Here is a 15,471-nt window from a genome sequence, read left to right as displayed (position 1 = left end):
ATGCTCCTTATTTAGCTCGACTATTATATATGAAATATATATAGTAGAGCTATCCTACTCAGCCCGGCGTCTGCATGCAAATTTTAAAGTTTTTGTACTACCCCAAATATTTTCTTTGTCCCTTGACATATTGCTTTCATATTTTGCATTCTTGTTTACCAAGATGACCCAAACCTATAAACAAGAGCAGACAACTCTATCAAGCATTTTGTTATAATTATGGCCCCTTTTCCACTTAGAATATGTAGCAAATGTTAAAGTTTTCGTACTACCCCATTTATTTTCATTGTCCCTTGACATATTGCTTTCATATTTTGCATACTTGTTTACCAACATGACCCCAACCTATAAACAAGAGCAGACAACTCTATCAAGCATTTTGTCATAATTATTCCCCCTTTTATACTTAGAATATGCATATTATTGATAAATCTATGTTAAAGTTTGCGTACTACCCCAAATATTTCCTATATACTTTGACATATTGTTTTTATATGTTGCATACTTGTTTACCAACATGACCCCAACCTATAAACAAGAGCAGACCACTGTATCAAGCATTTTGACATAATTATGGCCCCTTTTACCTTTTTAGATAATTGAACATTTTGCTTAAATTGCCACAATTTCTTTATTTATGATCACATTTTATTATTACTTTGACAAAACAACACTTACCTGAATACCACAATAGATTCCTACCAAACAATACCCCACGCCCCTACCCAGAATCCCTTCCCCCCCCCCCCCCCAACCTCCCCCACCCCATTTTTTTTTAAACATCATCTAATAAATTACCCCACCCCACATTATACCCCCCTCTCACCCCCCACCCCCCTACCCCCCCCCAATTTTTCTTTAAACATCGTCTAATAAATTACCACACCCCACATTTACCCCCCTCTCACCCCCACCCCCTATCCCTCCTTACCCCCCCCCCCCCATATTTTTAAACTTCATCAAATAAATTACCACACCCCACATTATAACCCCCTCTCACCCCCACCCCCCTACCCCCCACCCCCCTATCCCCCCTACCCCCCCTTTTTAACCAGGTTTTTAACCAGGTTTTCCGAATGTCAAGGTCGCCACAACTAAAAATAGATTTTTTAAAAAACAAACTTACAAAGGGGGTTAATTTTGTTTGTTCATTTCAAAAGTTCAGTTTGAGTTTTCTCCCTTTATCAGATTTTTTTTTCACAATGAAAACCTGGTTTTGTGACAATTTTGTCCCTTGTTTAAACATCATATAATAAATAACCACACCGCACATTATAACCCCCTCTCACCCTCACCTCTCTCGCCCTAAAAAAAAACGATTTTTTTTCTTTTTTATGACCCCCTTCGAAGAAGAGGGGGTATATTGCTTTGCTCATGTCGGTCGGTCGGTCGGTTGGTCGGTCCGTCCACCAGGTGGTTGTCAGACGATAACTCAAGAACGCTTGGGCCTAGGATCATGAAACTTCATAGGTACATTGATCATGACTTGCAGATGACCCCTATTGATTTTGAGGTCACTAGGTCAAGGTCACGGTGACCAGAAAAAGTAAAATGGTTTTTGAACGATAACTCAAGAACGCATACGCCTAGGATCATGAAACTTCATGGGTAGATTGATCATGACTTGCAGATGACCCCTATGGATTTTGAGGTCACTAGGTCAAAGGTCAAGGTCACGGTGACCCGAAATAGTAAAATGGTTTCCGGATGATAACTCAAGAACGCATACGCCTAGGATCATGAAACTTCATAGGTAGATTGATCATGACTCGCAGATGACCCCTATTGATTTTGAGGTCACTAGGTCAAAGGTCAAGGTCACAGTGACCCGAAATAGTAAAATGGTTTTCGGATGATAACTCAAGAACGCATACGCCTAGAATCATGAAACTTCATAGGTAGATTGATCATGACTTGCAGATGACCGCTATTGATTTTGAGGTCACAAGGTCAAAGGTCAAGGTCACGGTGACCTGCAATAGTAAAATGATTTTCGGATGATAACTCAAGAACGGTTTTGCCTAGGATCATGGCACTTCATAGGTACATTGATCGTGACTCGCAGATGACCCCTATTGATTTTCAGGTCACTAGGTCAAAGGTCAAGGTCACAGTGACAAAAATCGTATTCACACAATGGCTGCCACTACAACGGACAGCCCGTATGGGGGGCATGCATGTTCTACAAACAGCCCTTGTTTTAAATTTAAATTAATACAATAATTGATTGTAGTACATTAGTAGAAGTATGTGTAGCTATTTAGCAATATAGTGACTATGTTGTAATAAATAAGTTCAATTAACATTCCATACACAAAATAATCAGCATAGCAATGTATTGTGATTTGTTTGTGTTAGTGGATTGAGGTTTTATATTCATATTTTTAAATAAAATTGTGACATTTGAACTTTGTTGAATATTCACATTTAAATTCTACTGTTTTTAATTGACCATGTGCTACACTCCCAAAATCACTAATTAGCAGGTAGCTGTGGCAGAGAAGTGCGCTTGAAATTCTCCAGGAAATTGGCGGCTATGATTTAATCATACCTGCATGATTGCAAACATTGCTGGTGGTAAATTAGAAATATCACATGAAAAGAACTTGTCCTTTATAGCATGTGGTACCCATATTTAGCCACCCCAAAACATAGCTAAAGTGTTAGGCAAGCATTTATTATATGGAGTAAGGAATTACTGTTTATTTTAAATTCAGATTAACATAAGAGGTTCCGCATTGAAACCATCTCTGGGTACTTGAAGGTGTCAAATATTCGACATTTGGACGCCTAGGGCATGGTTGAGTTAAAAGATTTAATGAGTTGTTGAACTATAATTTGTTTGAATACTTCGATATTGTTCAGAATTACTAGTAATGAGTTGTTGAAATAAAATTTGTTTGAATGCTTCAATATTGTTCAGAAATAACAGGGACCTATAAAAAATATAGGTCCTTGGAAATAACTAGACTGCCGTATCTATTGTATGTCATTATTGATAATATAACTTATGTTGTACATATCAATTATAAAATGTACAGTAAATATTAATGACATTAATATTTCTCTTGAAATGTGATATGATTATAAACTAGTATCAGTATTATGTAAAGGGAGTACATTCATATCAGATTATGATTTATGTTAAACACTAACTGTATATACTAGGAGTCTTGAACTGAGCTTCGATCGCCGATTAGTGGCTGCATATTGTATCGGAAAGACAGCGTTCTAGTTTCCTCTCTTTCGCTGGATTTACTGATTGGAGAATTGGAGATGTGTTTCTGTATTCATTAAGCTTTCCGAGCAAACTGATAAATATTCACACTCAAACAGGGACCTATACGTATAGGTCAGATTTGTTTCTGTAATCATAAAGCTTTCCGAGCAAACTGATAAGTATTCACACTCAAACAGGGACCTATACGTATAGGTCAGATTTGTTTCTGTAATCATAAAGCTTTCCGAGTAAACTGATAAGTATTCACACTCAAACAGAGACCTATACGTATAGGTCAGATTTGTTTCGGTATTCATTAAGCGTTCCGAGCAAACTTATAAGTACTCACACTCAAACAGGGACCAATACGTATAGGTCAGATTTGTTTCTAAAATCATAAAACTTTCTGGGCAAACTGAGAAGTATTCACACTCAAACAGGGACCTATACGTATAGGTCAGATTTGTTTCTGTAATCATAAAGCTTTCCGAGTAAACTGATAAGTATTCACACTCAAACAGGGACCTATACGTATAGGTCAGATTTGTTTCTGTAATCATAAAGCTTTCCGAGTAAACTGATAAGTATTAACACTCAAACAGAGACCTATACGTATAGGTCAGATTTCTTTCGGTATTCAAAAAGCGTTCCGAGCAAACTTATAAGTACTCACACTCAAACAGGGACCTATACGTATAGGTCAGATTTGTTTCTGTAATCATAAAGCTTTCCAGGCAAACTGAGAAGTATTCACACTCAAACAGGGACCTATACGTATAGGTCAGATTTGTTTCTGTAATCATAAAGCTTTCCGAGTAAACTGATAAGTATTTACACTCAAACAGGGACCTATACGTATATGTCAGATTTGTTTCGGTATTCATTAAGCTTTCCGAGCAAACTGATAAGTATTCACACTCAAACAGGGACCTATACGTATAGGTCAGACTTGTTTCTGTAATCATAAAGCTTTCCGAGTAAACTGATAAGTATTAACACTCAAACAGAGACCTATACGTATAGGTCAGATTTGTTTCGGTATTCATTAAGCGTTCCGAGCAAACTGATAAGTACTCACACTCAAACAGGGACCTATGCGTATAGGCCAGATTTGTTTCTGTAATCATAAAGCTTTCCGAGCAAACTGAGAAGTATTCACATTAAAACAGGGACCAATACGTATAGGTGCCTGATTCAAACGAAATCGGACTAATCAATGGCACAATGTTTATACACGATTGCAGCAAGCTATTATACATTTAAACAACAGTCATACCAGTTCAAAATATTTCCCATGATGCAAATTATAGAACATATATATGAGATAATTTCCACAAACATGTGGACAAATTGGACACAAGTATGAACGTTTAGAACACACACATATTTTGAACATTATACAACACGGATATCAGAATTTTACCACATGTATATGAACACAGTGCATACAATATATGAAGTTTTCAAATATATTTATGAAAGTATAACAAAATGACATTAAACGACACATATTTTTGTCCCATACATATATTGGATTTTACCTCATATATATGACATTATACAACATATATAAAAAAAATGTTCGACACAAAAATGAAAATATACAACCTATCTATATACACATATACTATATACGTATGGAAACATTAAATTTTACAACATTTGCCGCGCCATACTTTATCGTTGTGATGTGGCGGAGACCTTTTGTGCGTTTCGCCTCTAGGACAGTGAAATATGTCCAACCGAGATTAACAGTCTCGAGTGTTCACCGGATAAGGGTATTTTTTTATTTTCATATGTGTTCAGTTTATACACTTAAGATTAATGTCAAGAAGAGCATTACCGGTATTTCATTTCTATTTAGACGGTAGTCGTGTGATAATAAGGTCATTATAAGGTGTATCTTAATCCCTTCTAAGCCAGATTACAGTGCTTGGCTTTTTCATATGCGATTACACTAGTAAATTGTAAGCAGTAGTTTTACAATAGAAGAGCAAATGAAACATGTAAATGTATGACATTACTTCATTAATTAAGTTATTTGAAAATCAATTCCAGCTTTAAACCAAACAAGAGAACAGAACGACAGAAATTTAAAATGCATTTATTAAACGTAAAGTATCTCGGATCACACAGAATTACATAATTCTTTCGCGAAACAAATTTAAAGAATTACAATAAGAGAAACATATTACGCGTTGTAATTTCGAAATGCAATTCTAGTATCACTCAAATGCCTATAATTACAGCCACGAAAAAGCTGGGGTCCGTCTTATCAAAGATCGTACGACAATGTTAACTTACGATTGAATTTTGTAATTTAAAAATATAAGTGATTATGATCTGTATGTTTCAAATATAAAGCATATCTAACAGCTACTTTTGGAAATAAATGGAAATGTTCAGCAAAAGTAATTATAAAAGTGACGGTTACATATTTATGGCGCTTCGAAAATTGCATCGTAAGGTGAGAATGTCGTACGAAGTTTGATAAGACAGGCCCCTGAACTTTATTTTATAAAATAAGTTATTTTAAACAAAAAACAACATATATCACAGGAATGCTTTATATAGAACACATTCTGTGTATCAAACATCATTTCAGCGATCTTGGATCCGTTATAAACAACGGAGGAAACATGCTTGCGTCGTTTGAAGATTTTGTCCTGTGCATTTGTTTAGCATGAACAATTTCCTTCTTGTCATCAAGTTTATTTAGCTTAACTGTTATAGCCGGAAGTATGAGTCTCGGCGCGTGTTTTGCGCTCTCGTAAACGGGTGATTGTTTGGTGAGACTTTTAACAGGGCTGTTTACCCTGCTTCTCATTTGTTTCAATTCTGCTATAATGTCGTCTGTCGATTTCGTTCGGTCTAATTCCTTTAAACTATTTCTATTCCCGAGCAACCGAGTTGCCTCCCTGCGCCGGATCACGACCGGGGACATCTCCTTCCGCTCTAGCACTATTTTCTCCTCGATATTGCTTCGTATACTCTCAGGAGGATACTTTCCGAACAGATGGTCAATTTTTGAACCTAATTCTTCGCGTTCCTTAGCGAGTTTCTCTAGAACCTTTTTATGAGCTTGGTAGTCAAGAAACGCGTCGTTGTGTCTGTTCGTCGCCTTCTCTTTCTTCAATAGAAACAAATGTTTCTCAGCGTCCACCCGTTTGCACGCGTACCGGTACTTGGCGTCCTCCGCCTTGTTGATGACGTCAGTAAGGCGCGCGCGGAAGTGGCACTGGCGCTCCAAGGCCTCCACTTTGGACTCCGCGTAGAATCCGCCGGTGTACTCATCATAGACAACTTTACGTTTCTTGGCCTTGGTTTCTCCTCCAAGCCCCATATTTCACAACTACACTAGTGCCGTATGTCACTTACTTTAAAATACAATCTAAATAATTGAACTATAATAACACGACTTTCCTCGCTATATATTGATCTTTGTTTGATCAATGACTTCTTGTTTCAAACATCATGGAACACATGATTTGTTGCTGTGCTGTAAGTACCGTAATCGTTTCCGCAACGTTATGGGTTAATCAATGCGCAGAGAGCCGATATTTCTGTCACACATCTCACATGGGCGCGACATAGCCTTTCTATGGTGATATCTCTCCCAAAATCTCCTATTAATCAGCTACCGTTTCATATATGTGTTTATCTGTTATTCCTCAGTAGCATGTCAATTTAACATATCACATAAGGCATATTTTAATCAAGTCCACGAAATTGTCTATATGTGTCATCTTAACACTTTTTAAAAATTCCAGAGGTGACGTTTTTGTGTCTCTTATTCAAAAATGTACGAAATTCGTATAGTATAATCAGTGCAAGATAATTCTAATGACATCAACTTTGAAAATAGACTCAAATAAATCAACTCAAAATGTAATAAAAACTGCATTCATGGTTATACCATGTGAAAAAAGCGTTTTCAATTATCAGTCTTTTCAAAGTGCATGCAGTTACGAGGACCTACGTTATATCGCTTGACTTAGCGTTCAGTTTGTGTTTTTGCTGCACATTGTTTTAACACCATTTCAAATTGTCTTCAGTGAATTTTCATTAACAAGACTCTTCAAGTTGTATGTTTGCCCCGGCCCGTTTGGAATCTCTTCTGACTATGATATGCGTCAAATTGGTAAACTTCCTCTCCACTCTTACTTTCCGACGATTCAATTATCCACCAGCAAATCGTTCACTCCTGAAATAACAAACAAACTCATTATGTTGAGATTTACCGATTACAAAGACCGTTTATAATTTATCAACCTTCCGACAGCGCTCTATTGTTGAATGGATGTTAGTCAATAATAATGAGAATGCAGAATCGATGTCAATTATGTAAATTCCTTATTGCACGACAAAGTTCCCCTATTGTTCAGTGTGTATTACACCAATATTATATTCCATGAAAACTGATGCTCCCTATTGTTACAGGCTTGCCGGGAGCACGTAACCGCGATATATACCAGTTTGAGACACACGCGTCTGGAAATCATACAAAATCATGCAAATTTGAACTTTCAAGTGCGTCTGAGTTTTCCATTATTCGTCTAACGTGTGTTTAATCTAAACCCATAATGAATTAGTGCTCGCGATTTTGTATTATAATATATGTGTTTGTATGCGCCGTATTTTAAGGAACACCTCTTTGTTACTGAATCATACATCGAAGTTAGATTTAAACCGATTTGAAGGCGCTTGTCGGAAACCCACAAACAAATACTTTTGCACTATATTCAGTTAGGTATTGTAATTCTTTTTATTTTGTTAACCCATTTATGTCTAGCGTCTAGAAAAAAGGCCTTGGCAAACAGCGTAGACCCAGATGAGACGCCGCATGATGCGTCGTCTCATCAGGGCCTGCGCTGTTTGCTTAAAGGAATTTATGTAAGAAATATTCTAAATATAGAAATAAATATACAAGACATCCCTAATTTTGGAAATAAATTGATCCAATTTAGAAGGATGGGAGAGCCCACTAGGAATAAATGGGTTATGTTGATACCTCTAACTTTTTGAGACATGCTTCAGACGAAATTTAAGCATACATGATACAAAACAACACAGGGCAATAACTCTAAAACAAGAGGGACACAAGTAATGGTTCTTGTGTACTTCATATCCTCTCAATTAGAAGTATCTACATATTAAGTTTCGAGTTGATGCCTATTTTAGTTCTTGAGACGGGCTATGGTCACTCAAATTGAACATGACAATGGGCAATAATTCAAATGTCTTAACGCACAACTACAAAGTATCTGGTTGAATTTGGGTTGGTTATTGAACTTTGCCTCTATTTCAAAAGGATTGGTTACGATCTTATTCAAACTGGCTGAGTAAGATAGATAAAACCAAAATCTTAGGACACTTTGACGGAGTGATGGAATGACTGAGTGACGGAGTGACTGAGTTCGAAAATCATATGCATCCGTTCGGGACATAATACTTACGGCTTAAGTGGAAGATTTACAACTAAGGACAAAAACTTAAGTTATAATACATCCACTTAACATTAACCCATTTATGCCTAGCGTCTAGAAAAAAAGGCCTTGGCAAACAGCGTAGACCCAGATGAATGCGGCGTCTCATCAGGGTCTACGCTGTTTGCTTAAGGTAATTTCTGAAAGAAATATTCTAAATATAGAAAATAAATATACTAGACATCCCTAATTTTGGAAATAAATTGATCCAATTTAGAAGAATGGGAGAGTCCACTAGGCATAATTGGGTTAACAGCAGTTGTTTGAACATGTTACGAAATATATAACCAGTCGACTCTACTGCACATAATCACACATGTAATTGAAATAGCTTTAAATAATGGTATTTCGTTTACCTGTATTCGGATAAACTTTTGATAAACTATCTTGAAATCTTAGACTGAATTTGCTGCATTGTCATCTACAGTGATTTTCAATTGACATTTTCCCCACTTATAGTGCAGATTTTGCTGTCGTGAAGAGGTTAATTGCCGATAAATAAGCCTACAGACCCCATTGAAATGCGACTGGAAGTAAACAAGAACATGAGAAAAAAACAGAACACACAAGAACAGAAGATAGATTTTAGTTGAGACTTACACTAAGTACATCGTGTACAACACATATACACATACAAAATATTTACCATTAACGCGAAATAGCACTGCTAAACAGATTTTTAAAATATGTTTCACAAATCTTACATGACATTTATAAATAATGATATTTAGACAATCAATGCGACATATGACTGCACAATAAATTATAACATATATTTAATGGAAGTAATACATCAATGTGCCATAGCATTTCAAACCAACTGTTTCAATCGTTTCAGCGTGTGACTTCAACCAAATATAATGACTTAATCGATGCAATATGGGACAATATTCAACAGTGTTTCTAATTGGATCATAAGTTATACAATTTTCTATGTGAACATATGTTGTCTGATGTGTAGTGTTGTGATTCGAAGAATGTTTTTTGATGTACAACAAAAGGAAATAAAACATTATATATATCGTATGAGACGATTATCAATGATACGTTACCGCATCACACCCTAAATTGATAACCAGGTAATTATATTTTCAATTGACATTTCTAGCTTTACTTTTGAAATTACAATAGCGTATCAAAGCCAACCAAAAACGTCATGAATAACATATGTACACTTAATCGTACTTACGATGTTAAGGCTCTGATAGCCAATACACTCCGTAAACACCATTGAACTTATTCCACCACAGTTACTGTCAGTCCGACAATTAGTTTCGTCGAAGTTTGATTTGCACTGCAGGTAAAATCTAATCCCGCTGTCAAATAATCACATTCTTAAATACTCGCCGGTTCTCTAGATTACCTTATTTATATTTCATTAGCCACTCTATAAACATGGAACTTGTTTTAAGATGACAAAACCCCAACTTTCGTTCATATATAATTACTCCTTTTCCATCGCGAATTCGTTATTCTATTCAATATTTACGTATAAAGATTTTATTTTACGATTTCATTATAAATATGAAAGCTGTACTCTCAAGTTTTGTCGCCATTGATCGAATACCAATAAAACCAATCAACTGATCTTTATCACGGATAATAAGTTAATACGTAAAATTAAAACGATCGATCTGTATGTGTAGGACTATTTTTTACATTTAATGGCTTAATGACAGAACATAGTCGCGAAAGTTATTATGTAGTTTTTCTGCTTCAATTACAAAATCATGTCGCATTATTTGTTGAATATTTAATGTATACTTTAACAAAAGATTATTAATAAACCTTTGAAAAACAACATCATGTAACCCTGACGGAAATATTTTTTTCACTGTTTTCACTGTTTTCCACTTATTTTCATTCATTTTGTGTTTTAAGTTTACAGATGCATTTTATTCAATTATTGAACATGATGCACTGTTGGATCTCCATGTAAATCCGTTTCATACAAATATTTTGCGTTCATGTATTTTTTTTTAGAAATAGCTCGTCACGTTTTGTGAAACGGGTTTTCAATTATTTAATCCAAATTCCAATCACCTTAAACTGTGCATCAACATTCGGAATTTAGAAGCTCTGTGTAGACCATTAATCACTAATATCCGTTTTGATATATTTTTGTAGCAATATTGAACGATCGAGTTGACGCACCTTGTTCGGGTAATCTTCAATGACGAAGCATAGTTAATCAGATATAATAATCAAAGTAATAAATGCGCTGTCGTCTACATGATTTCAGTGGCTCTTTGTGGCCGAACGTGTATTGACCAATATGCATGCTTTCTTGTTGAGGCGAGATTTTAAAAATAAATTACATGTACCTAAGGAGATAATACGATGTCTACACTTAGAGACATTTCTAACAAAACACTTATCAAACTTGAAAATCTAAGTTATGAGTACAGCTTTTGATAAATTTTTATGTCCCCCAGTCTATACTGGGGTACATATTGTTTTTGCCCTGTCTGTTGGTTTGTTTGTTTGTTGGTTTGTTGGTTTGTTTGCGTCAAACTTTAACATTGGCAATTACTTTTGCAATATTGAAGATAGCAACTTCATATTTGGCATGCATGTGTTTCTCATGGAGCTGCACATTTTGAGTGGTGAAAGGTCTAGGTCATCCTTCAAGGTCAAAGGTCAAATACATCGCGGGACATAGTGTTTCACAAACACATCTTGTTTTATATATGACCATATGGCCACATTATGTGCACGCTTACAATACAATCATTCGTGTGTGATGATCAGGCTCTTTATCACTTGGGGTAGGAATGGTTTCATCATTTTGCACGTGGAAATGGTGAAAAGCGATTTAATTTTATATTAATTTCAATTTCACTTACAACAAGAAAACATAAAAATTATTTTTTTAAAACGCACACTTTATATGTTTCGTATGAATATTTTGGAGCGCATGAACGCATTTTTGCAAGTTGCAGTCTACTTTCCCACTTTCTAAAGCGTCCGATCGTCCAGGATGAATGCTTCAATCGTGAGCTTGAACAGAATGTTGCCAAATGATTACATGTGCAAATTTAGATCAAACTCTTTACTTAAAGCTGAGATATTCACGTTTGAAAAGTTCTGAGAAAGTAACTTCATGTTGCGTTAGAATAGACAAGTCTCAAAGTTTATATTCAGTTTATCGAATAGATCGAGAGTGGTCATACAAAAAGACGCTGCTTAGTTTTAAATGTGAGTGTATGCATGCATACTGTTCGTGTGTGTGACTTTGATTATGTGGTCGAAACACGTGTGTGTGACTTTGATTATGTGGTCGAAACACCGGATTACGAGGCGAGGCAGAAATGGTCAGGGCCCGCATGGCATATGGCTACGGAAGTCCTCCATTTAAGTCGAAGCTGTAGGTATTGTTTACGTGAACTGAATAATTTTTATTCGCAAATATGCATGTGACATTTATATACAATCTTCTCCGGAATAGAAAGAAAATACAGTACAAGTAGTCATGTTAAAATATCGTCTAATTTCTAAGACGCGCAAAGAATTTAGAGATACTTTTTATATGGACTAAATTCTTTGGAAATATTACCAATATAAAAAGAAGCTTAATATTTGAGAGCGTCAACAAGTTGGACTAGTTAAAATGGTGCATGCCAAAGCATTAAAATATAAAACAAATACACTACCGGGTAATAGTTACGCTGTTGGTATTGACCAATGATTTGATTTTCATTTCTCATATTAAACAACTCTTATTTTAGGAAATTTTAAAACAAAATCTGTTATCAATAATAGTCAAATGTATTATGGCTGACGTGTAGCATTGCTATTAAACTGGGTTTTCAAGACGGTTGCCTTACACGTTAATCAAGTTCTTTGACGTACCATAAAGACGATTTCTTAATATTTAATTTAATTTCAATTTTAGAATAACAATAACAGTACCCTCCGTTGTATAAGACATATACATTTTGATGTATTATAAGTATTGGTATGGATTGCTTCCACTAATTAGAATAATGATAATACATGTTTTATTTATAATAAATTACCGGTCTTTAACAACAAGATAAATATTGTCACAAACTAAAATATATTAAGTAGGCTACATCATAACTGAATTGTCTAGTGCATGCCGTTTAAACATTATTTTACATCAGTTGACTTGATTAAAGTACTGCAACTGTGTCACTTAATTGTAGTTACTTTCAGTAATTATCTCCCTTGAAACAAACACAAGAAAAAGTGTGCCACTACATGGCAGATCCTAGACGAGTCATTTATGCGTCTAGAATTCTGAAACAAGTAATTGTCCTATGATTTCACCGTTTTCGCGCTACTTAAATTTTTAGTTGCTTGCTTGTATGTCACATGAGAAGATGGAGAACATCAAATTTGCTAAATAAACGTTTTGTACCGTATGCGTAGGCTCCCATCTACGAACAGCACAAGGCAACACCGACATGAACATCTTTTAATAAAAACTAAATACTAGGTGAGAAGAATTAATAATGATATTGTTGATGGTATTGTTTTATATATTAAGTCGAGTATTTTTCATGCCATGAAAGATATTATTTTATATATTGTATATGTTTCCCCTGAAGGTTCTCCTATATATTTAGAAGAAAATGAAAGTAATGGTATTCTATTGCTTGAAAGCAATATTTATGTTTTAAAATCTAGCTATCCTGAGTGTTACTTGTTTTTAGCGGGAGACTTTAATGCAAGAACAAAAGATTGTTTAGATTATATCCCTTTTGATACATTAGAACATATTTTTGATGCTGAGGTAGAGTATGACGAAGATTCTTTTAACATGCATTGGGAAAATAAGGATAATATGTAATATAATAATTTTGGAAAAACATTAGCTGAAGTATGTTGTACGCATAATATTCACATTTTAAATGGCAGGTTGCATTCGGATAAATTTGGAAATTTTACATGCGTGGTAAATGGGGGCCACAGTGTAGTAGATTATCATATTGTATCTACAGAATTATTTCCATTTGTTTCTAACTTTAATATAGAACCATATGATATTTCTGATCATTTTTCTGTATACTGCCAATTACAGTTTACAGGTTCCCTAGATCACGAAAAGCATGATGCCGATTCTTCACCAAACGATACTCAAAACTATGACACTTATAAATGGAATGAAAAACATTGTGATTCATTAAAAAGATATTGACAGAAAACTTACAAAGATGCCGCGATTATATTTTAAATTGCATAAATGGAAATGTAAACGATGCTATGCAAACGATTATCTCCATTTACAAAACCGCTGCGGAGGATATGCACACAAGAAGGCGCAATTTTAATAAATACCAAAATAATCCGCTCTGGTGGGATAGCGCGTGTAGTAAGGCCAAGCGAGAAAAATATTCGTTGCTCAGGCGTTTTCGTTGGTCCAATGAACCGGTCGAGTTTCATTTGTACAAAAATGCACGTCGGTCTTTCAAAAACTTATGTCATGCAAAAAAAATTCTATACCAAAATAAAAAACGTAAAGTTTTAATTGACTCCCGTAAAGATCCGCAGTATTTTTGGTCGGTTATTAAAAAAAAAGGTTTTCAGCAACAACAAATGCACCTATCAATCCCAATGAGTGGGTTAAATACTTTAAATCTTTGCTATTTAAAGAATCAGAAAACCCACTACTAAATTTTGATGTACATGCAAATGCGTATAATAACGACCAGGCCGATTATGTATTAAATTCGCCAATTACAGACGACGAAATAAAAACCAGTATCAGTAAGCTTAAACGTGGAAAATCTCAAGGTAAAGACGGGATCGGGGCGGAATTTAACATAAATACTAAACACGTTATAACTCCTATTTTAAATGTACTTTTCAATAAGATTTTATCTTCCGGCAGCTTTCCTGATGCTTGGAGTGAAAGTATTATCGTACCTTTATATAAATCGGGTTCGCGAAATGATCCTTCAAATTATCGAGGTATATCTTTTGTTGACGTTATGTACAAGATATTTGCAGGCATCAATCATAATAGATTAACCAGGTTTGCAAATGAATTAGATTTAATTGATGACGCGCAAGCTGGGTTTAGAGCAGGATATTCGGTAACCGATAATATGTTTATTTTACATAGCTTGGTGCAAAAATATATTTCTAAGCCTGGGGGTAGATTCTATGTGTTATATGTGGATTTTTTAAAGGCGTTCGATTCCTTGGTGCATCACAAACTGTTCACATACTTTATGCGTAAAGGAATCCAGGGCAACGTACTTAAAGTATTGACCTCAATGTATTCTAAACTTAAAAGTTATGTACGCACGAGCCCCGGTGCTATTTCGAGCCCGTTCACTTGTAATATCGGCACTAGACAGGGCAACTTGTGCTCGCCGATTATTTTTATTTTATATATAAATGATCTGCGTTAATTTATTCGACAAAAGTGCGATACTGGAATATTTGTAACAAACGATATCCCTGACATATTTTGTATACTTTTTGCTGATGATATTGCAAATTGTGCAGATACTGCTGTAAATCTTCAGTTGCAGATAAATGCTATTGCAGAATTTTGTACCTTAACAAGCATGAATTTAAATCTTAAAACAACAGAGGTTATGGTATTTAGAAATGGGGGTCCATTACTTAACTATGAAAAATGGCTATTACAATAATTGTCCAATAAATATAACGTCCGTCTATAAATATATGGGCATCCTATATACCCCAAAGTTATGCTGGTCGGCTGCAAAAACTAAATTAGCCGCGCAGGGGCGAAACGCATTATTTGCCATTAAAGAATACCAAATT

General features: G+C 35.2%; 1 protein-coding gene and 1 long non-coding RNA gene across 3 annotated transcripts in view; one reads left to right on the top strand and one right to left on the bottom strand.

Moving 5' to 3' along the window:
- Positions 1-2,408, top strand: part of LOC127879462 (uncharacterized) — a 135,091-nt gene extending 132,683 nt beyond the window's left edge. Inside the window, exon 2 of the long non-coding RNA XR_008049105.1 lies at positions 1,166-2,408. This is a non-coding gene — a long non-coding RNA (uncharacterized LOC127879462). The remainder of the gene's footprint in view (positions 1-1,165) is intronic.
- A 2,900-nt stretch (positions 2,409-5,308) lies between these two features.
- On the bottom strand, positions 5,309-10,542 carry LOC127879392 (uncharacterized). Of its 2 annotated transcripts, XM_052426184.1 has the most exons (4): positions 9,896-10,542; positions 9,063-9,233; positions 5,730-7,424; positions 5,309-5,480 (listed from the first exon to the last, which is right to left on the bottom strand). In XM_052426184.1, exon 3 carries the CDS (start codon positions 6,561-6,563, stop codon positions 5,817-5,819), a length of 747 nt encoding a protein of 248 aa, XP_052282144.1. In that variant the 5' UTR covers positions 6,564-7,424; positions 9,063-9,233; positions 9,896-10,542; the 3' UTR covers positions 5,309-5,480; positions 5,730-5,816. The 2 variants fall into 2 exon arrangements, with proteins under 2 accessions (XP_052282144.1, XP_052282137.1); XM_052426177.1 differs by lacking the exon at positions 9,063-9,233.
- Positions 10,543-15,471: the final 4,929 nt, after the last annotated feature.

The sequence above is a fragment of the Dreissena polymorpha genome, chromosome 1 (assembly GCF_020536995.1).
Source record: "Dreissena polymorpha isolate Duluth1 chromosome 1, UMN_Dpol_1.0, whole genome shotgun sequence".
NCBI classification, from domain to species: domain Eukaryota; kingdom Metazoa; phylum Mollusca; class Bivalvia; order Myida; family Dreissenidae; genus Dreissena; species Dreissena polymorpha.
Note: the sequence above shows the minus strand (reverse complement) of the source record. Positions and strands in the feature narration are given on the sequence as shown.